Genomic DNA, 22,952 nt, shown 5'->3' with positions numbered 1-22,952 from the left:
GTAACAGACAGAATATCATCACCAATGACTAAATGGAAAATGCTAATATTGGAAGGGAAAGAAATGCTGTTTCAAAGGGTGTATGGCATTGTTTCAGCAAGTAAATAGCACCACAACCCACAGGAAGCACCCCAAAATATCTACTTTGTGCATAGATAGTACATAAGCAAATGGATTAAAGGGGATGCAATTTTTAAGTTTTAAATATAAATTAGGTAGAAATATTATCCATTTACAGAATAGATAAAACCTTTGTACTTAATTTAAGGTGTAATATTAAATGGTTAAATTTTTGAAGTTCCTAAATAAACATCCTTCTTTCCCTAGGTTGTTTATAAACTTTTAATACAGAAGAGGTATTCAATTTTACATTTCCTTGGCTTTTTGTTACCTTTAAAGAATCAACAACTTTGTCTCTGCTTACTTAATTCTGTCCCAGTGGAAAGTGACCTGAAAGTTTTACTGAAAGGAAAAACAATGCAGAAATGAGAGTTCTGAGCGAACATAGTATCAATACAGTCATCCAAACAACACGAATACATACATGGCTGTGTGTATGTACAGCCATTTTGGTCTACTCTGTACAACAAAGCACGCAACTTCTCTCCTAAAAGAGGAACAAATCTGAAGGTCCCTCTGGCCATGTGGCTGAGATTTGGTTTTGTCAGTACAACCACCAACCAGTCCTGCACTGGAGAAGAGACTATGGTATAACAAAATAATTTCTAGCTCCAGTTTTGGCTTCATTTACGTATCACTGCAGATATTGTTACCTGAAGAAGTGGAGCTCAGATGACTGATTAGGCTACTTAAGGACTTTGAAGTATTCACATTAGCCTGCAGCTTTCCTACTGCAATACTTCCTCAGCTCACACAGGAAAGCTGCTCCTTATTTCTAACCACATATAATCTTACCCTTCCAAAATCAATCTACTAAAATAATGTCACTTCCCAAAACTGTACACTCCACTTTTAGCTCCTTCGAGTTAACAGAAGAGACTGTCCCAACTCCATATTGGTACAGCTGAACATGCCATAGAGAAGATGAAGGAGCCCCAAAACATATGCAGCTTTCTACGGATCAGATGACTTATGAGAGTATGCTATTCAAAGCTCATATGTGTTCCATGTCTTGCAGATGTCATAGGGTATAAATATATATATTCTCAACAGCACTATTTACCTAACATTTAAGGCCACCTTCCTGCTTCCTACTCACTGTCAATTCCATTTATTTACCTTCTCCTTCCAGTCACAATATTCTCCTCTGTTATTTTACAGCCTTAACATGTGCAGCCCACCATAACTCATTTGGGGATTAAAAACAAAATAAAAATATCTTTGATGCCTGATTGTCTGCAGCGTCTCAATTGCATAATCAAACACAACTGCCACTAGCTACATAAACTGTTCTGGCCTGCAGGCTTGTGCTAACACTACAACAGCAAAAATATTCTATGATACTGTAAGTAGAAGCTGTTCACACACCACATAGGTGAAACAGGTTAGAACAATTTTCTTCAAAAAGTTAAGGAGACTTGACTTTTACATTTTTACAACTACTGAAAGAAAAGTTCCTGAGATTAATTTACAAAGACTGGGATTTGTACAGCTCAGAAAATGAAATAAATCTCCTGGGATTAATAAAATACCCTCGATACATCTATGTTTCCTCTTCTGGGGTGATTAATTTCAAATAAAGATGTGAACCTTGAGGAGCAAGAATGTAATAAAACTCTCACTACTATCTCAAAAGAAAGGCAATACAATTTGCTGAAACTGCAACACTGCTTTTTGTGCAGTGACAACAGTACACACCAGGAGCAATTTTTTTGTTGTTGTTGTTAACATTTGTAATAGCTGAAGTGGAGTTAAGAAGCTTGGGGAAAAAACAGCTGACCTTTACAAGAAACAGATAAAACTAACCAAATTCTTTACCTTTACCTATTGCATGATCATAAAAGCTATGAAAATTCTACAAGCTCCAAATAATTATGATTGGCATGCCAATATAAAGCAAATTCAAACTTGGAAAAGAATTTAATTGTTGATCTGAGCTCTCCAGTACTTAGAAACAATGACACAGAAAATTTCACAGGGACATCTGGATTATTTTGGTAGGTAGATATGGAAGAAAGCAGAATTCAAGCTATCTCTGTAGTCTTCAGTACAAAGTGGACAAAAGAATGGTTTAAGACATTTCAAAACCATTTGGTGAATCTGTATCAAATACATACAAAATATACTTAAATCCAACACTCAAGTTGCAATTTGGTTTTTTTTTTTTTTTTTTCTTTGGGGGACGTCAAAATATAGAAGGTATGTGTGTTTTTTTGTTAACTGGTTACCTCACACATGAGGCATTATCAAAACTGAGTAACTGAGTATCAGATACTGAGCTATGACCTTTCTGCACTGAATTATTTCATTCATTTTACATGTTTAGATCATAAATTCTTCAGGGTAGATTGCGTCTTTGGATGTATGCTGCATACAGTGGAGCTGCTGTCTTGTATCAAGCCCCATCTGTTACTGTCATTTTAATTCCAAACCAGGGCTTGAAACAGTAATTACAAACACTGGTCAGCTTTTATATTTCTGCTAGAATTAGATACTAGGAAACCAGAGCATGAAACTCTGCCCTTATACTTCTGCAGTATGTACAGCAATCAATGACATTTTTGTGTCAGAGAATCAGGATATGCTCTTCTTTAGGGATGTGTGTAGATACGTATGTACATGTCCAAAATCCATTTTATGAGTGATTACAGCAAATCAAATCCAATCACTATCCTTCCTTCTGTTCTACTAAAAGCAGCTCTTCTGCCTCTTTTTTTTTTTACTGGGAAAACAGCCAGGCCTGCTGGATGCAGAGAGATCTGTAGGAACACACCATTTTGAATCACAGATGAAAGACAGAGGGACAGGTTGGCACATTAGTGCAGTGCTGGGGTGTTGGAGACTAGAAGCACAGAGGCAGAGTTTGTGCACCAAGCGGAGTTTTGGCTTGATGCTTCAACAACAGATGAAGCTCTGGTCTTGGACTAAACCTCCATTTTCATTTTCAAATTTTTAAGGGTGAGCCAAACACCTTTTGTTATGCTTAATCATTCATTTACTCAGGCTTACCCACTGCAATGTATTTATCGGGTATAAAGCTATAAAAGGATTAGAGGTCATCTAATGTGACTGACCATAAAAACTTTCCATTTAAACTTTCAAGAGAGGTCAGAGGAAGAGGAAAGACCTTTTTTTTCCAATTATCAGTGACAGAGGGACCACACACCGTGTGGAAGATTGTTCTAAATGCTAACTGATAAAAGGACAGAGGAAAAGGCTTCTTTGCTTCCAGTTTGAACTCACTTAGCTTCAACTTTCTCATACACACTTCTGATGTACTGAAAACCCTTTATCAAAGCTATATTTTCCTGAGATAATTATAGACCACTTACTCATTAACTTTATCTTTCTTAAGCCCAGCAGGGTTATTTCTTTGATCTAAGACTCTGGTGCATATTTTCCATTCTTTTGGACATCATAATTTTAAAACTCATGAAAGCCTATGTCCTCATTATAAGATCTATCAATCATTTAAAAGAAAAAATTTTGAATCTACGCAGGCTAACAGTGATCTCAAATTCAGCCTTTTTCCTTATCCACATGAGGTATGCTTGCATTTTAGCATAATAAGAATGACATGATTGAGGAACTACATACTAAAAGTAATAAAAGTATCATTAAAAATTAAGAACAACACTGTGTTTTTTAATTATCATCATGTTAATCTTATAGTTAGAACAGTTCTTCCACCAATTAATCCCCTAAAGATATTCTTAATTCAATAAAAATGCTGGATAAAGTGCAGTCTGTATCAAAAGACGTTTTAAAACTAGTAAAAACCTCAAAAGCTGAATTCACTGAATGTAGATGATAATTTTTATGTTTATGCAAGTATGTCTAGTGATAGTCATGACTTCATCTAGCCATATAAATAACAATTTAAATTTAAGATTATGTTACAACTCTCCTCATTTTCTTCAATTCATTTTTTCCTTCTTTTTCTGTGTGCAAAACATTAAATTATTCAGTAATTTAATTACTGCCAATTTTATTCCCTATTCACCTAATTTGATAGGAAAGCACAAGCCAAGGCTTTGGCACCACAGAGCTGGAGGACAACAGGGCAAACGCAGCAGCATATTTTATAGCTCAAGAACACACACAGCATTTTAGAACACTTATTCACCATTCAGCCAAAGCTCTCCCATGAGCAATACAGAGTTCTTTCGCTGGCAAGAACAAAAGGAAACCATATAACTGCATTTATACACATTCTTTTTATCTTCCACGTACAGTATGTTAGCATTAGTAGAAAGTGAGTATAGGTTTTAGTCTGGTTGTATTATTCCGTTACACCACAGTTCACAGAACATTACAGTAAGACATCTAGACAGTTTAACCATCTGGTGTTTGAATTAAGAAGTAACACTATCCTTTTTAAGCACTAGATGAATTTCAGGTTTCAACTGCACCGACATTTTTTAGGTTCTATGATTTGTTTTCATTTTCAATTTCTGATATAACAAAGTTATTTTAGTCTTTGTGGGCAGAAGGATAACCTTTGACATTAAGTAATTAAGGAGGAAATAATCTGATTTATTTTAATGTAAAGCTATTAGGGGAAAAAATGTATATATATATAGTGTATATATATATGTGTATATATTATATATATATTTACTGACATGTTACTCCAAAATGGAAATCACAGAGCAGGCAAGTGTAGACAAACCTCACATATACTGCCTCAATTCCAGGAAAGGTCAGGTCAGAGACTGGACCAGACCAGATATTCTCCTTCAGAACACAAACAATAGCAGCACATAATTCCTTAATATACAGCAATTCCCTATAAATTGATGGACTCACTATGTGTCATATTCCCTCAGTGGAATGATTGCTGTACAGGTCTGTCAATTGTTTTTATAACCAACAGCTATGAATATGCAGACATCTGCAAAAAGACATTATTTTCCTAATCGATTATCTGGAGTAAAAATTCTGAATCAGCTGGCCAGGAAGATGGTATCTTGTAATTTAAACAGCACAGAGAAATTCTGTGGTTTATGTAAGGAAACTTAAAACCAAAAAGACAAGCAAACAAGCAAACAAACAAACAAATAAACAAAAAACCCAACAACAAAACTTGTTCAAATGCTAAAAGAAAATTATTTAAAAGAAATGAAAAACAGCTCTGCAGAAACTGCATGGTTAGGAATAAAACTACATTGTTCCATTTTGCTTTTACCATTCCATCTAACAGCAGTTCTTGTTCCCACAACTTTCTCATTTTCATATTATAATCTTTCTCTACTGAACTTACTTCTGTAATAAAATGTGAAACGGGAAAACAGATTGGGAAAATAGGCTCAGTTTTCAGTTATAGATTACTTGTTTTGTGTGAGGAAAAAAAAAAAAGAGAAAAATAGGGAAAAAAAAATCCCAAACATCAGAAGCAGGAAATAAAGAACCCCAAAATATTCAGAACTTTTTATTTCAGATTTCTATATGCTCCACTGCATTTTGAAAAATGCTGGACAGAATCCAAAAATAGTCAAGAACAGATATGGGTAACCATTGTGATGAAGACAAAGCTGAAGCCCTTAATAGGAATTATGTTTGAAAATTTAGGCCTGATGAGATTGAATTCTCTTTCAGCACTTTAATTGCTTTTTCCTTTGTTGTTCTTTTTTTTTTTTTTTTAATTTAAAATTTAGAATCTTCTCTTACTACCTTGGAAAATAGCAATTCCTTCCAATTCCAGAGGAATCTAGAATTAATCTGTTTCTAAATTAATCTTCTGCTTACAAAAAGATGATTACCCAGAGAATTAGATATTTTAGACATTTTAGACATTAGATATTTTAGACGTTAAAAGCCGATTTACCTTGTCACCTTCAGAGAAAGTTACTCCATCAATGGCCCTTTTCCAAGTAATCTCTGGGATAGGTTCTCCTTCTGCTTCACAGATAAGGGTGGCTTTCCCATTCTCAAACGTGGTTTCATTTTTAAGTTGTATTATTTGAGGCTGTACTGTTAAAAATACAGATTATATTACTCATGCTGCACAAAGAAAGTAATGTCAAAATCTATTTTACCTTTATTAAAGGCTTAATGTTACCATCTATAAGAGCAATCAACTTTCCAGACTTCGAGTTGCACAACAACCATTTCTGTATGTCTGATGACCTGGACTCCTGGCTCAGTACGGCTGACATGCCCAGTACTGCCTCCTCCTTTGCTGGGGTGGTGTGGGATGGATCCTGGCTGATGAGGCCCCTGCCTAGGTGACTGTGCTTGTGTGTTCTGTTCCTGGCTCACTGTCCCTTAGGGAGCAGCCACCCTCTCTAATCCTGGCACTCTGAGAATGAAGCAGAGATTCAATCATAGAACAATGGTCCTGCACCTGGGTAGGATAACTCCATGCACCAGTACATGGAGTACTGACTGGCTCTCAGCTATGCAGAGTGGACCCAGAGGGTCCTCGTGGGCAAGAAGCTGACAATGAACCAGCAATTCACCCTTAAATAGAGGAAGCTCCAATAATCTTAGCCATTTGCATAAATACCTGATAAGAGTTTAGTAGAGATAAAGCCAGATTCTTCTCAGTGATGCCAGGTTACAGGACAAGAGGCAATGGGCACAAATTGAAACACAGGAAAGAAAAAACCTTTTTAACTGAGAGGAAACAGCAGAAAAAAGCTGCTGAGGAGATATCCAGATATCTCCTCATATCCAGATATGTGGAGTCTCCATCCTTGAAGATACTCAAAACCCAACTAGACATGATCCCAAGCCACCTGCTCGGAATGACCGTGCTGTGAGCAGGGGGCTGTACTAGACAGTTTCCAGATATGCCTTTCTGCCTTAGGCACGATTTGTTTCTATGTAAATCTGTGTTTGTCTTCAAATACAAATTACTGGGAGGGAAATAGAATTATTAGTATTCTTGGATCTTGATCTTTAGCAATGTCTGTCTTACACAAATTATTGAATTTAACAAAATCCCCAGATAACAAACATACTGTTCTGTATTAACACTATTAAGAACTGAAGAGCCCTCTGATATGAAGTTATTAATCCTTACTTATGAAGTAAATTGGTAATAAGATACATTTTAAAAATTCCAGATATTGTTTGCATTCTTCAAATCGTTCCACTTTATAGTCATAAGTACACAGCAACTGCAGCTCTCAAACTATACTGTACCTCACCAGGTTATTTACATATGCAATTCAATTTCTGCTTAGAGGTGAACACTTTTATTTAGAGGACTCATCTGTACAATATCATATACAAACTCTCTTGTAGAACTGTGCATAGAATATTACTGTCTTCCATGACATTCAAATATCTTAAAAAAATTTTTTGTCCTATAAATACACTCACATGTAGCTATTAAGAAGTTTCTCTGAATCTATCCATTTTACACATTAAATGAGACGCACCATTGGAAAACCTAGCATGTAATTGTGTAATAAGAATATGAATCAATATATTTACACAAAAAAACAGTAAATTAAGTTTACATGAGTGAATTAAATTTTGGCAACTCTTAATATCTATTGAAATTAATGTATTATCTATGTAGTTTTCCCAACTTTTGCTTTTGAGGAAGAACTACTATATAGTATATTCTATATGAAGCAGAAAATAAACAAAGAAGTGTCCTATTTTCTAACGGGATTACTAAAGTATATGCTATGCAGAAGAGTAATACTGGCTTATATTAGTGGATCCAAGTTGGAAAGAGAATAATTTAGATTGGAAGGGACTCTAAGAGCTCATCTTGACCAATTTCCTCACCAATACAGGGTCAACAGACCTTATTCGGACCAGATTTCTCAGGGATTTGCAGAGCACTACCTTAAAAATGCCAAGAGCAGAGAGTGCAGAGCCTTTCACACCAGACTGTTGCAGTGCCTAGCTGTCCTCATGGTGAAGAAGTTTCCTACATCTAGTTTCCTGCTCTATTTTATGATAACTTTCATTTGTGACTACTGTCTCACAGATGCTCCATTCAGCATCACCAAGAAAAATAGTAAAACCAGGTTCAAACCTGCTATATATCCAGATATATCTTCCACCTCTCTTTTACCCATTTCCACCACACCATTCTTGGTCTTACTTCTCATTCCTTATCTCCACACTCTTGTTATTTATCTACTGTCTGTTCATGCTTGACTACTACAGTAAACTATTTTTTACTGCACAGAGATGAAAAACAAGTAATATTTTGCCTAACAAAGCTCTGAACTAATATCCTGCTTCATTAAGGTATAATCTATGGCGAGTGACATCATGTGCAGAACGAAAATACCCTGTGTGATCAGGGACTCTTGAAAGGTTAACTGGATCCAGCTTTACTGGATGCATTAGAAGGCAGTAAGCTAAACATTACAGCAGGACATCAATTTGGCTGAGAAAAGCTGAAGCTCTCCTCAGTGGTATAGTATAACAAGGGATACCAGTTGAAAGAACTACAAAAAAAGAATTAAAAGTAAAGGATAACTATGTTAAACTTCAAGATAACTTCAGTTATTACTCTCACTTTCAGGATCACCCAAATGAATACAAAATATATTACTGTGGTACTCAGGTACTCTATTTCTATAGCCATGTCTCCTGGCTACAGTATAATATGTTCTTTCCTTTGTCACTATTGATATAATATCATTCCTGAAAACAGGGAAAGAGCTATTGCAAATATACCACTCATTTAAAAAAAAGCATCATACATAGTATTTTATATCAAAAATTTGCAAAATTTTGAATTACATTATTTCCATCACAATGAGAGGATTTCCCATCTGCACATCATAACAAACAATACGATCTGCTCAAGATGATGCATGTTCTAAAACAAGTAACTAATGCTTTTTAGTTTTTTAGACTTATATTCTAAATTACTTTAAGGCCTTCAAATGGATCACTACAAGACAAAAAGGTTTAGCTTGACATTTTAGACATGAGCAGCTGACATTTAAAGGAATAAGCACTGCTTAATCATCAAATATATCTAGATGTCAGTTATTACTAAGAAGAAGCAGAGTGCTCATACGGGGGATATTATTTAGTTGCTTCATTTTTGTACGTCAGAAGTCAACTTGCTATTGATTAGAAATTTTTACACTGATACTTTTTATTACGTTTTGAACATTGGAAAGTCTCAAAATACTTCTGTGTACATCTAAATACAGACATTTATTTGAGAATGCCAAGATAGTACTGAAAGAAATACTGAAACAGTTGTTTGCTGCCCCATCTCCAATCCCTTAACTGTTTTTTTTTAAACCGACACGGTCATTTTCAAACTGAATTGGTATTTGCTTGCTGTACTCTAGTAAATATAAACCAAATTAAAATACAGGGTCTTGGAGCGTAACCACAGGAAGCCTCCAGGTATTTGCTGGTTTCTTCAGTCAAGAATATTTGTATTACAGTGTACTTAAAAATAGTAAACTGAATGAACTGACTGAAATGAAAGAAGGCTTGAATACAGAAAGGAGTTATGCTTAAGCTCCATTAAAATTATTTTATTTAGAAGGTAAGGAACTGCTTATTACTAGACATGCATTTTTTAAAATATTAACAAAGCAGTGCAGCCAAATAAATAATATTTACTGGTTAGAAAGTTTGTTCTTTGAGCAGAGAAGGTAAGTTCTCTAACACTTCAATAAATAAATTTCTTTCAGATTACTTCCTTGGTCTCTTCTGGATTTGTCTCAGACAAGGGCTAAGCTCATTGCTGTGTACCTACAGCCTCCCCAGAAAGCTTAAGACGAACATGGATGGCAGCCTGAGGTTCTGTATTTGTTATTGGTTGCTTACAACTAATTTATTGGAAAAAGTGTACAATTTATTGAATTCACAGAGTTCTACCCATATCTTTGAGTTTCATCAGATGTCTATGGTTTCACCAGAAAAAGCACATACATAAAACTTAGACAGTCCTGATTATATCTCATTAAAAGAACTGTTTTAAGCAGTTTTGTTAATACAAACATGGATTTACTGTTAAGAGGTTTAGTATGTCTGTGTTGCTGCCTGATAGGATTTCTTGATTAATATGATACATAAGGAATCATACTTTTATACCACTTGCTGCACAGCCACATTTGAATCAGGTAGCAAAATTGCAACCATGTCCTCCTGGAAACTGCTTGAATTTAGTAAACAAGCTAGAGCCCAACAAGGAAATTATCTAAGAATCAGATTCCTGCACCTTGATTCCTGACACAATAAGGATTTATACACACATCAGTACCAAGTGATTTAGTGCACGATAAACCTGAGTCTTTGTACATGTTAAAATGCTATTACTACTTCAGACTCAAAGGGATTTAAGACTTGCCTTACGAGAGAAGTTGCATCACTGCCTTTATAGATTGCATCATTTTTTATTTTAAAAAGTAGAGGAGTTCCAAACAGGTAACGATGTAACAGGGAGGAAGAAGCAACATAGAAAATGCATGAACTTTTGACACTAATCTTCAACTAATGCATTGCACTTTGTGAAGATGCATTTGGTATACTTCGTAATACCTGGGATGAGCAGGAACAGGTAGTTTCATGCACAGATCCATGGGATCCCCTTCTTAGAGTTATCAGTGAATTTAAATGAAGAGCTTCCATGTGTGCATTGAAAAGTATCTTAGTGGAAACAAAAACCCCTCAAACAATGACTACCTAATTAGGTGTGCTCCAGGCACTGTAAGTGTAAGAGAAATGTAGTAATTAAGCCTGAAAATAATGGGAAAATTTAGGCAACCCGTCACCCCAACCTCATTACAGACTCACTGCAGCCTTTTTGCTTACAAGATGTATGGCTTTTGAAGGCCTAAATGTTTTGATTTTTAACATTTGAAACACATCTAAGAGTGATAAGACAGGAGAGATCTGGTACACTTCCCCCCACCTGCCTGATGACAGATAATAAATTAGTAATAGTATTTACTTTTCTCAATGAAATTTACACTGAACACAGCTGCAGAAACTTTGCTGCTATACAAAATTCAGATTCTTCTTAAAAAGACAACTAGAAAATAAAAATCGTATGTGCTTAAAATATACTATAAAGGGTCTTTTGTAATGATTCTTGAGGTATTTTTCCCTCATTTGACTTTCATGAAATAAATTGTCAGAAACTACTGAAATGCCAGAGAAATATTTTAAACACGTTTAGAGTACTCTCTCATAGATTATGTAGGCAAAACACACCCTACAGAACTTCAAATTAACTTATGCTAAAACACCTTGAATTCTTTTCACCAAATCAGATAAAAGAAAAAAACATTTTTTCTCTTTCTAGAAACAGAAATTATTAGACATAGGAATGTTTCTTTTTATGGCTTATGTACAGAAGAGAGAAAACTTACTGAAATGCTCAATTGCTTATGCATTATCAAATGGCAGAACCAAGCATTTGAGTGATTACAGAGTGGAAATGAGCAGTTAAAAGAACAAACAAAATGAAGATATAAAACTATGCTCAGGATGCAAGCACTATTCTTATAAAGCTTAACTATGACTTTAGCTAAAGCTAATTTTGCTTCATTTAGCCTGATTTGACTTTTTTTATTAGTTAATATATGACACTACTACCATCACTCTGAAGAATGATAAATGAATGTTTAGGTCTGAGAATGTAAGATGATGTAAAAATGCTTTTAAGCTATCAACTCTTCGTCTGCTCCTAAATCAATTGCTTGTTACTATGCTATTTGGGAAATTTTTATTGGGATGCCCAAGGCTGTTAAAATGTGGTTGTTTCATAATTTAAAATGCTAACGCACGTGTATCTAAATGCATATATGTGTGTGTGTGTGTGTGTGTGTATATCTGCTACTCATCAGAGACAAACACAAAAAATATATATAAAGAATTCAAGGAAGAGCACCTATGGTTTCAAGCCATTCAGAAGGACTAAACATAAATGAATTTGTATCAAAAGCTTTAGTACAAGTCCTAAACATTAATATGAATGAGATCATTTAAGTAGTAATAGATAATGATACAGAGAGAACTACTGCATGCAACAGGATGACAGATGAGCAAATCATGATCAGTAAGAAATCCTCTAAGGGAAACAGGGCTTTCTTTACTCTTTCTATCTTATTAGATAGAACAGATAAAAAGCACTAAGAAAGATGAAGAGTTTGGGAGAATGGGATGTGTGCCTATAGGTTTCTGCACATGTGTTAGTATTGCAGAAGAACTGTCAGAATAAGCATTTGGTATCAGAACAGCTTTTTTTAACACTGATACTGGAAACAAAGTTGCTTAACAAAAAAATCTAGGTCATGCATGGAAATGAAACATATGCAGTTGCTAGATGGCACTAAAATGGGCATGTCCATTCAAAATGCAGAGTACTAAAATTTTAAATGCTGAACACTATAATTTTATTATTATTTTTATTGCATTATGGTTACATTACTGTTATTACAAGTTTCAACCCTGCCAGAGCCCTGTCGTAACAGAAACAATAGTTGTTGCCCAAGGAGTTTGTATTGTAATCTAAATTAAAGATAGCAGGTATGTGAGACAAGAAAACCATTGGATTGGGAAAGAATAATGCAATTTAATAGGTCATTTTAACACAAAATGGCTGTTTATGAACTATTTAGCTGTAATAATCAGCCATCTGCCTTGCCATTTTCAGGCTGCAGTTTTTTGAATACATTTAAGGGGAGTAAAAGTACGACAAGTTGTTGGCTCTATATACAACTGAGTTTAACCTGTGTGAAAGAGACAAAAGAAAAATAATCTTTTTTGTAGGAGAAGATACAACTCTACTCCTTATTTTCAGAGTTAAAGTAGAGGTGAACCTTGTAAATGTAATATTATACTAAAAATAGAGTTAGCTTTAGAGATTACAAAGAAGGTAATAGGCTTAATTTATGATACTATCCCCTGAGGTATCTCGGTTTCATCTGTGATAAAATTAGTTTTCTTCTTAGTAGCTGGTACAGTGCTGTGTTTTGGATTTAGGATGAGAATAATGTCGGTAAGACAACAATGTTTTAGTTGTTGCTAAGCAGCGTTTACACTAAGTTAAGGACTTATTCTGCTTCTCGCACCACCTCACTTGGGGGGGGGGGGGCGGGCATAAGAAGCTGGGAGGGGACACAGCTGGGACAGCGAAACCAAACGACCCAAGAGATATTCCAGACCATATGATGTCATGCTCAGTGTATAAACTAGGGGGAGAGCTCCTGGGGGACCATTGCTCATGAACCGGCTGGGCATCGGTTGGCAGTTTTCATGTTTTAACTTTTACACTTTGAAACTCAGATCCGATATTTTTGTTACTACATCTGCAATCATGAGCTTAAATAAAAATTGAGAAAGAAAAACCAATTAAGAAATTAGGAACACCTCTGCCTAAGGTTTTTTTTACTAAAAAAAAGTACACTTTTTTCCCCTTTTCAGAATTATCCGCTCTTTCTCCTCTTTTCTTGCAAGCAGCCAACTTCTAAAGTAAAACCAGAGTGATTTAACAATTTAACACTGTTGTATTGTATCTGAGTAGTAGAAAGTAAATTATTAAGATAGCCTTTTCTAAATTAAATTCAGGTGTAAAGGTTGAAGTAGCCAACAGGGAAGAAAAAGCTGTAAAATTATACAGTGGTTTGCTGCATCAGTAGATATCTTGCAGGAATACTGTTCCACTGAAAATAGTGGATTATCACCTCAGCTCCCTAATGTTTACATTTAGAAAGGAAGAATGGAATGTACTATGCAGTACTTACCAAAAACTTGAAGGAATGTCTGTTTTTTATCATTTCCTGCTTTGTTTTTAGCATTACAGATATAAGGACCCGCATCAGTGTTCTTTATATCTCTTATTGTTAGTTCTGCATTGCTTCCTCTTAGCACATATTTTTCATTTTCTTCAATAAGTTTACCATTCCTAAAAAAATAAGAATAACGTAAAAATCAACCAGTAGGTTCCAAACTCTGAAGCAATGTGCTGTGAATGCATCAATATGTTGAAAATAATTTTTGAGGGAAGAGACTTCTATTATGCTCAAAAATGCAACACCTCACTTAGTATAAACTGGCAGCATGCATAGAAGGGAGTTGATTTTAGCATAACCAATACTGCTCTGCAGGATGAGAGTGTTTTTTCATAAAAATGTGCACATTCTAGACACAAAGCATTCTGAACTACACTTTCATGTTCAGGACCCCCCATCTTCATAAATTTATTGTCATGTTCTAAAAATATATATATATTGAAAATGCTGTATCTTTATTTTTAAATGTTCAATATTGACTTACTGTTAGAAAAAGGCTTACACTCAAGGAAGTGCAGAAGGAAACTGGTTAGACATACATACCTGTATGTGAGGCACATTTGAAAGCAAATTAACTAAGTGTAACTGTTGCAGTTCACATAAGTAACAATGTACCAACTTAGAAAACACATTTTAAATCTCACACAAGTGGAGACTATTGGCACACGAAACCCTTCCCAATTATTTCCTCTCAGTTGCTGTTGGCTAGCCACAACTTAGTAAGCAGGCATATGTCCAGATGTTAGAATGAGTTCTGACCAGATGGTACAAAAATAATAAAACCTGTGAACAACTCTGAGGGCTGATCAAGGCTTGACCGGTCCATTTGAGCACGCTGGCATATGCAGAGTTATCAAAACAGCTCCCTTTTCGAGACTGCAATTTTAACTTTTCTAATTTCTTCTTATTCTGCCTAGTTTACTCCAGGCTCCTTTTGATCTTATTTCTGTTGAATCAACATCCCCTTCTCACAAGCATCTATGTATAAAATTGCCTGATTCATAAGCACTGATAATCCTGCTGACAATTCCAACTTCTTGAAAACAAAATATTTAACTATTTCTAAAATGAAACCAATATGCATTACTGAAATATTCTCTTCCATTCAATATACCTAGTTTAGAACATACAGTTTTATTTTAAGATTGAAGTAACAATGATTTTCATGTCCTTCTCACATGAAGCTGATAACTATGCAGATTTCATATTTTACAAAATCGTATTTTCCCTAAAAGAAAATACTGCTTCTTTCCTGAGAACATTAATATCTGTTAATAGGATTCCCCTGGCATCTATATAGCTTACATTGTAGTGTCATTTTTGTAAATAACTAGTCCATTTAGCTGTCTACTTCAAGACATTACTGTGACACTTGATCATCGCCTTTCCAAAGCAAATCATAGGAATTGTTTTGCAGAACAGATCTAATTTTCCACATAGTTGGTTTCACCAAAAAATCTAGTGATTTATGTTAAGAGACAGAAGTCTATAATCAAGGTAAGAAGTACCTTGCAAATGCCTGTTATTATAAGCATCGCCTATATCTATGACAATTTCTAAGCAGAAATGAGATTATAAGCATTTCCCTGGACCCTCTAGTGAACAGGAGAGATTCAGATTGATGCTCTGATGTTGGAGAACAGGAAAGCATGAATAACACATTAAAAGTGGATTATTTCTTTTGTCAGATAATACTATGTCCTGTCAGTAAAGATAAGGGGATTGATCCATCTAAACTTTACCAGTGTAAATTATCTCCACAAACATAAACAATCATCATTTTTCAGTGGGACTATTCACATGAGTAAAGATTTCCAGTTCATGACCTGTATCTCTGTATCTTTATCTTTCAGTCCTGGCTAATTTAAGTCTATTAGTGTATTGCTTCTTTTCAGAGTGCATGCTTTACACTAATGTAATCAGCTTCAATAAAGATATCAGTTAGTGGTGAATGAATTAGATTCTCTCGGTCCATGAAATATCAACAAAGTAAACATGCATACCAAGTACAGCAGCAACTAAACCTTGCTGACCTTTCTTCTTGACTAGGTATTTCAAATTGACTAATTTAATTTTTAAGTGAACTAATGCTCTTCTTTTTTTATTTTTAAGTAGATTAACACATTAGTTAAGATGCCTCCATTTCAAATTTACAAAACCTTAAACATTGTCATCACCTGGAAATTAAAAGGGTAGAAGCAAATAGTTAAAGCTTTTCCACATTAGCTACTGTCTTAAGGAGTTTAAAGTTTGAAACTACTGTTTTGTCCAGCATCTTGCTTGCAGTCAACATAGAGGGATATATATAAGCCAGCTGAATAATACTGTCATTTATTTTTAAAAATAGTTATTTTTTCATGACCTAGCTGAAGCTGATCTGTTAAATCAGTTCAGTGGATGCAATTCCACTTCTTTGTTAAAAAAGAAACACATAAATTTGAAGTTAACTTACATTCAACATCAAAAAATACACTAAACAGAAGGAAATCTGGAGTATGACAAGTTGGCCATTAATACTGATAAATCAATTCAATTAGGTTCTCAATGTATGACAAGCATTTTAATATTAGATAAATCAGTTTTGACAGACTTTCCTACCATTGATAATGCTTTCTAGATTTTTCTCAAGATCAAGAAAGATTATGTTCATCTAGTTTTCCTATGCTCAGCCTAATTTCTAAAGAAAAGGCATCTAAAATATTCTAGGAAACTAAAGTCTTTATCTTCACATATCTGCAAAACAAGTTGAAGGGCAAGGAGAATATATCAACTGATTTTGAATCCTTTTAACCAGCTACTTATATGTGAGTGAAAAGGGACCTGAACAGGTCAGGACAGAGAGCTCAGAGATTTGATGCAGAAATTTAGTACTGGAGAACAATGTAGAATAAAGTTTGATTCCTTTAGAAGAAATAATGTAGCTCCTCCCATCTTTTTTTCCTTATTTGCATATCAATAATAATATCCTGTCATGGACACCAGAGGCCTTTTCCACCTGCCACTTTAAAATATCTCACTGTCAGCAAATAAAAAAGAAAGAGTATTTTCAACTGCCAAGAATTTATAGCCTAATAAAACAAAATAAAAACAGAATGAAAGGGGTGAAGAAAACCCCAACAAAGCAAACAAAATAAACAAACAAAAAAGCACCAAGGGAAGGGAGGTACATAAGTCAGTATTCATCACTATGAGATAGCTCTCAAAATAGGAGCAGAACAGAAGCTTCCACATTTAAGATTCAGTAACCAGTATATAAGCCGGTTAAGCTTTTGTAAAATCTTTACAAAAGATACTTAATGAATGGTTTAAAAAAGTCAGCTGCCCCAGAGGCTGGCAAACCAAAAGAAAATCCTTCAGTAGACTCTGATCGATAGACACAAAGTCTGTGTCCTTCCAAGACATTTAGCCTGTGTAAATACTGTAATATTTATAAAATATTGACAGAAACCCACAAGTGTAAACAGAGATATTCACAAGCTGTGGAAATTTATGCATTCTTTCTTAACAGCATAAAACATTAATGTTGGCTGTCTTACATCTTGCAACAAGGCCATTTAGGGTACACGATTTCAGACAACTCTTAAGAATTTTGGCTGGGTAAGACAGACATTGTAAAAAATTACTTTAAAGACATTAAAATATCAAAACAGTCAACCTTCATTTGAATTCACTACCAGTTTTTTAATCTGGGCTCTGCATATTTTGTTTTCCTTTTTATTTTTCTTCACTAGATTTTTAATTCTAAGCCACATGATGAAATTAACTTTGCATTCTATGTATTTGCGTATCCTGAGATTCAAACCGCACAAGGGAAAAATTTAAAACCAAGTATGACTTTTGGCATGTTAAGATGTAGGTATCAGTCAAAGGAAGCTAATATTAAAAATGAATCCAACATTGTTCTAAGATTCCAAAGGTGATTAAGAATTGATGGCAGTCCTTCTATGTCCTTCTATGAAAATGTAACGACCTTTCAATTCACCTGAAATAATGTAAGTAGATGCAAATTACTGCGGTCTAAAATAGAAATGTGCACTGGTGTAAGGTATCTGAGACATTTTATATCCCAGGACTGATGCATGTATCTTTGTTAAAATTGAAAGAACATAGAATGTATGGATATTTAATTTTTTTACAAATGTTATATGGTAAGTGTTCCCAAATGATAAAGCTATATTGTCTTCATGTTATTGATAATATCAAAAAACACACGAGCTTTAAAACTGGTTCCATTTTCAAAACGTATTACATTTTAAAAATTACATAAACCACCCTTGAAACTCATTCTGTGAAACATTTACATATCCTGTGGGTGTCTGAAGCAAAACCTCCTTATGAATCTCATTGAAATGGAGAGTTAGGGTTAGACTATTTTTACAGATGGGGAAAATGTTATCTTTGTTATCAGTACTGCTGATCTGTATCGGATACCTATTGCATAACTGCATATGTTTTTACCTGATGCATTCATGTGCAGAAGTTGTGAGATTCTTGCTTGTATTGAGATACAGACTCATTGCTTCAGCTTTATTTGTTTCCACTTAGATATGAAAAATCATGTCAGTATGCTATTTTAGTTACTTCTTACATTTATCTCACTTCCTGGCAACCTGAGTGCAATTGCATTTGTCAGAGTTCATTCACATACTAATGCTGGATCTAGCTTTAGAAGTCAGAACACAAATGGACAGCAAATGCTCCTAAAATTCAGTAAAAAAATTAAGGTTGCCCAGCTTAATGGACCACGACAGAAAACCATGACACATTAAAACAACGTGCTCTGATGTGCAGACCTCAACTAAACTTACCTAAACCAACCAATTTCAGGTGGAGGTGATCCAGTGGCTCTGCAGAATAAAGTTAGTGCCTCTCCTCGATCTGCAGTGGCATTAAAAGATTTCTGTAGCAGAGTAATTGCCGGGGGAACTGAAAAATAAAACATTATGTCCTATTAATGGAAAATAAATTATTTTATGTATTTCTAGAAAAAAATAAATCACAGGGCAGGATCCTTTGCTAACTTTGGAATTTATAATTATACTTAGGAATCAAGTTAAAATATGAAACACTGTTACTAGTATTTCTTTACTTTTCTTAAACACAAGAATTTTAATCATTATCAGGTCTTTTTTTTTCACTAGAATGTTTTTTTGAAAGTCTTTTTAAGCATTCTTCAATCTTTTTGCAGAACATTTTAAAGTTCTGTATGTCTAAAGCTAGACATAGCATGTATAAGACATAATAAAGTTATGATGACCACTAATTTAACTACCTTTATCTTTAATCTATGCTTTTAAAACAGGTGCCAGTATGTAGTAGTCTTTCATCACTGGCCTTGTAGTATTGATTTGTGGCTCTGCAGGCCAATAATGAAAGACCTGTAACAACAGGAGAGACACTAGAGGCAAGTACGGCAGCCCAGTCATCACCACAGATAACAACAACTGAAACAAGAGTGAATTGAACTACTAGATATTACAATCTGAAATTCAGTCTTGCAGTCATTATCAATGTTCTGTAAATGATTAAAAACAACAATCTGGGTTTTACATATATATAATTTACAGCAATATAATGAAATGTAATGAATTCTATTTACATGGTGTATTTTTAAAAAATATTAAGAATTACATTTCTAGGAAAACAATATGAAGCAGACATGACAACTATATTACCCAGTTCAGTCAGGATATTTTAGAAGCTGACATATTTTAAAATAGGCTATGATAACCAAGCAAAGCAAGAAGTCAATTCGACAGCTTTTACTGCTTACCATTCACAATAACAATTATGTCCCGAAAGTCAATTTCCCCTCTTGCTTCCACTCTTCCTTCACATCTGTATACTCCTTCATCACTTTTATTGATGTTAAGAATTTGGAGATTATTGTTTGCTAATACAGTAAATCGATCTAGAAAAGCAAGTAAGAGATGAAGTAGTGTTAGTAAATCAAGACAACATGCAGAATGCTAAGTTGAGTAGTATTAATGCACTTTATAAAATCAGAATGCTCATTGACAAAACACTCATTAATTTAAAAGTAAAATGTCAGCCAAGAAATTTGTTTTTTCCCCAGTCCAAAATACATTACCATTTCCTAAAATTCAATCTGGATTTTCTATCCATAACTTCCTGCTTACTCTGAGGAGTCATAAAATATAAGTTAAATTTATAAATTACTGCAAAATGAGTGGAATATTCATTAACACCTATGTAGAATTTAAAAAATATTACAGATGGAAAAAAGATAAACCATTTATAATAAAATAAGAAAATGCTTCTTCCCTCTCAATCTATATTAAGCAACTGTCTTTGTGCCCATTTTATGGCACTATTTTTATTCATTTCTCAGCTTGCTTTCTCTCCTTCCCTCCTCCTGTTCCTTTGCTCATTCACTAATACTCAGTCATTAACGTATCTCACCATAGTTTAACACTTCACAGAAATGGGTATGAAGACATAATCCAACAAAGCAGCCTATCTTCTGCAGAGTGCAGCATAAACTGAAATTCAATGGACTTCTTGAGTAGCTCAAGTTAATTGAAAAAATCAGATTCTGAATACATGTGCATGCACTTTCCTGCACATGCAGCAGCAAAATTATAATCTGGAAGAGTAAACTGAATCTGAATTTATTTTATTTTCTCCTTTATGTGTGAACTAGAGTATTGGGTTTACATGTCAAGACATCGGCAGCAGGCGGGCTGCAGGGCTGCCTCTGTGAGAAGTGACCGGGGCTGCCCTGCACTGGATCTGGATAGATCCAACGGACTCACCACAGGGCATGGCTGAGCCCTGCAGACGATGGTGATGCCTGGGAAGGCCTGGTGGAGGAAGGGAAAAAATAATGATGTGCTCAAAACCTGAGAGACAGGAACTAGGAAAACACGACCAAAACAGCCCTGCAAGCACCAAGCAGAGAGACGGCGCAAGGGGAGGAGGTGCTCTAGGCACCAGAGCAGAGACCCCTGCAGCCCCAGGAGAAAGCATGGTAGAACAGATATCCACACTGCAGTCTGTGGAAGACCCCATGCTGGAGCAAGTTTATCCTGAACTACTGCACCTCATGGGAAGAACTCATGCTGGAGCCATTATGGACTGACCACAAGCCCATTGCCCGTCTCCCTGTACTGCCTGGGGTGCAGGAGGTAGAGAAGTCACAAATGAAAAGTGAAATTGAGCCTGTGAAAAAGAAAGGGGGTGATGCTGCATTACTTCTCTCTTTCTGTTTCACCATCCATCTCTATTTAACAATAAATTCAAGTAATTTCCCCTCACTCAAATCCATTTTGCCTGTGCTGGTAATTGGTGAGTGATCTCTCTGTCTTTATCTCGAACCATGAGCTTTTTCACCTCATTTTCTCCGCTGGTAGTGTTGTATTGCGTGTAAGTGGCAAGGTTTTGCCGGTAGTGTGGGAAGCTGCAGGAGTGGCTTCTGCTAGAAGCTTCCCCCATGTCTGATAGAGTCAATGCCAGCCGGCTCCAAGACAGACTCACTGCTGGCCAAGGCTAAGCCCATCAGTGATGCTGGTAGCACCTCTGGAATAACACAGTTGAGAAAGGGGAAAAGTTACTGCACAGGAGAGGGGTGAGAATATGTGAGAAACAGCTCTGCAGACACCAAGGTCAGTGCAGAAGGAGGGAAGAAGTGCTTCAGGTGACAGATTCCCCAGCAGTCTGTGGTGCAGACCATGGTGAGGCAAGCTGTGCCCCTGCAGCATATGGAGGTCTATAGTGGAGCAGATCTCCACCTGCAGCCCATGGAGGACTCCACACCAGAGCAGGGAGATGCCTGAAGGAAGCTGTGACCCAGTGGGAAGCCTGTCCTGGAGCAGGCTCCTGGCAGGACCAGTGGCTGGTCCTGTGGAGACAGAACAGGAGCTGGAACAGGTTTGCTGCAGGACTTGTAACCTGTGGGGGACCCATGCTGAAGCCATCTGTTCCTGAGGGACTGCACTCCATGGAAAGGACCCACGCTGGAGCAGTTCATGAAAAACTGCAGCCTGTGGGAAGGACTCACATTTGAGAAGTTCATGGAGAATTCTCCCATGGGAGGAGAGGGTCCCAAAGGACCCCACGCTGGAGCAGGGGAAGAGTGTGAGGAGTCCTCCCCCTAAGGAAGGAGGAGTGGCAGAGACAATCTGTGATACACTGACCACAGCCCCCATTCCCTGTCCACTGTGCTGATGGTGAGCCCAGAAAAGAAGGGAGGGATGGGGGGGAACGTGTTTTTTAAGATTTGGGTTTACTTCTCATTATCCTACTCTTATCTGATTGGTAATACATTAGTTTTCCCCAACATTGAGCCTTTCATTGTATTTTTTCTCCCTTGTCCAGCTGAAGAGCGGAGTAATGGAGCAGCTGTGATGGGCACCTGGCATCCAGGCAGGGTCAACCCAGTGTGCCTGTTGAGGAGGGTGAGACAGTGGTTGCATGGGTGCTTTGAAGCTGACCAAGGTCAACCCACTGTAGCTGGTCAAATTAATGGAGTCTTTTGAGGAGAATTACTTCCTGCATTTCACCGTATGTGTTTTTTTAACAACTTGCATACTTGTTATTGAGCTCTTTCTTGTTCTATTTGAATCAGTGTCATTCTATCAGTATTGGAGGATGACAACATTTACTAGCAATTTACTAGTTTTAACTAGCAATCTAGTGTCAATTTTTACTTTGCTTTCCTTTTTGATCCTGCTAGGTTTTTAAAGCATGCTAGATGTCTCACAACACAGATATTCCAAAACAGTGATAAACAACACCTGGTAGAAAAGCTTTTACGTAGTTGTACAACTAAGAGCCTATTCAAAGAGCATATGTAGACACATAGTTACAAATAAAACAGCTTTTTATGCCGAGTTCTATTTCATTACCAAGGACTCTATCAGAAAATTAAGACAAATTGAAAAATAAAATTTAATTATGCTTCACCTGATAGAGGTTTACAGGATATCAATGTCCTCAACACATTTACACTAATTATGTCTAGTTTATTAAAGTAATGCTTGAACATTAATGCTATTTCACACACTACCACATACAAATTATAAGATCTTTTTCTTTCCCATCCCTACACAATTCTAAGGAAGCTGTGCT

The 22,952-nt window shown here is 35.8% G+C and overlaps 1 protein-coding gene across 2 annotated transcripts in view; it reads right to left on the bottom strand.

Moving 5' to 3' along the window:
* Positions 1-22,952, bottom strand: part of NCAM2 (neural cell adhesion molecule 2) — a gene marked incomplete at both ends in the record, with an annotated part of 278,388 nt that overhangs the window by 92,741 nt on the left and 162,695 nt on the right. For both annotated transcript variants that reach the window (XM_080614205.1, XM_080614206.1), the window contains 4 exons: positions 5,948-6,093; positions 13,815-13,975; positions 18,671-18,788; positions 19,636-19,773. In XM_080614205.1, the coding sequence (XP_080470331.1) occupies positions 5,948-6,093; positions 13,815-13,975; positions 18,671-18,788; positions 19,636-19,773 (563 nt within the window). The remainder of the gene's footprint in view (positions 1-5,947; positions 6,094-13,814; positions 13,976-18,670; positions 18,789-19,635; positions 19,774-22,952) is intronic.

The sequence above is a fragment of the Psittacula echo genome (assembly GCF_963264785.1).
Source record: "Psittacula echo genome assembly, chromosome: 3".
Classification (NCBI taxonomy): Eukaryota; Metazoa; Chordata; class Aves; order Psittaciformes; family Psittacidae; genus Psittacula; species Psittacula echo.
The sequence above is the reverse complement of the archived record's forward strand: the minus strand, read 5'-3'. Positions and strand labels throughout refer to the sequence as shown.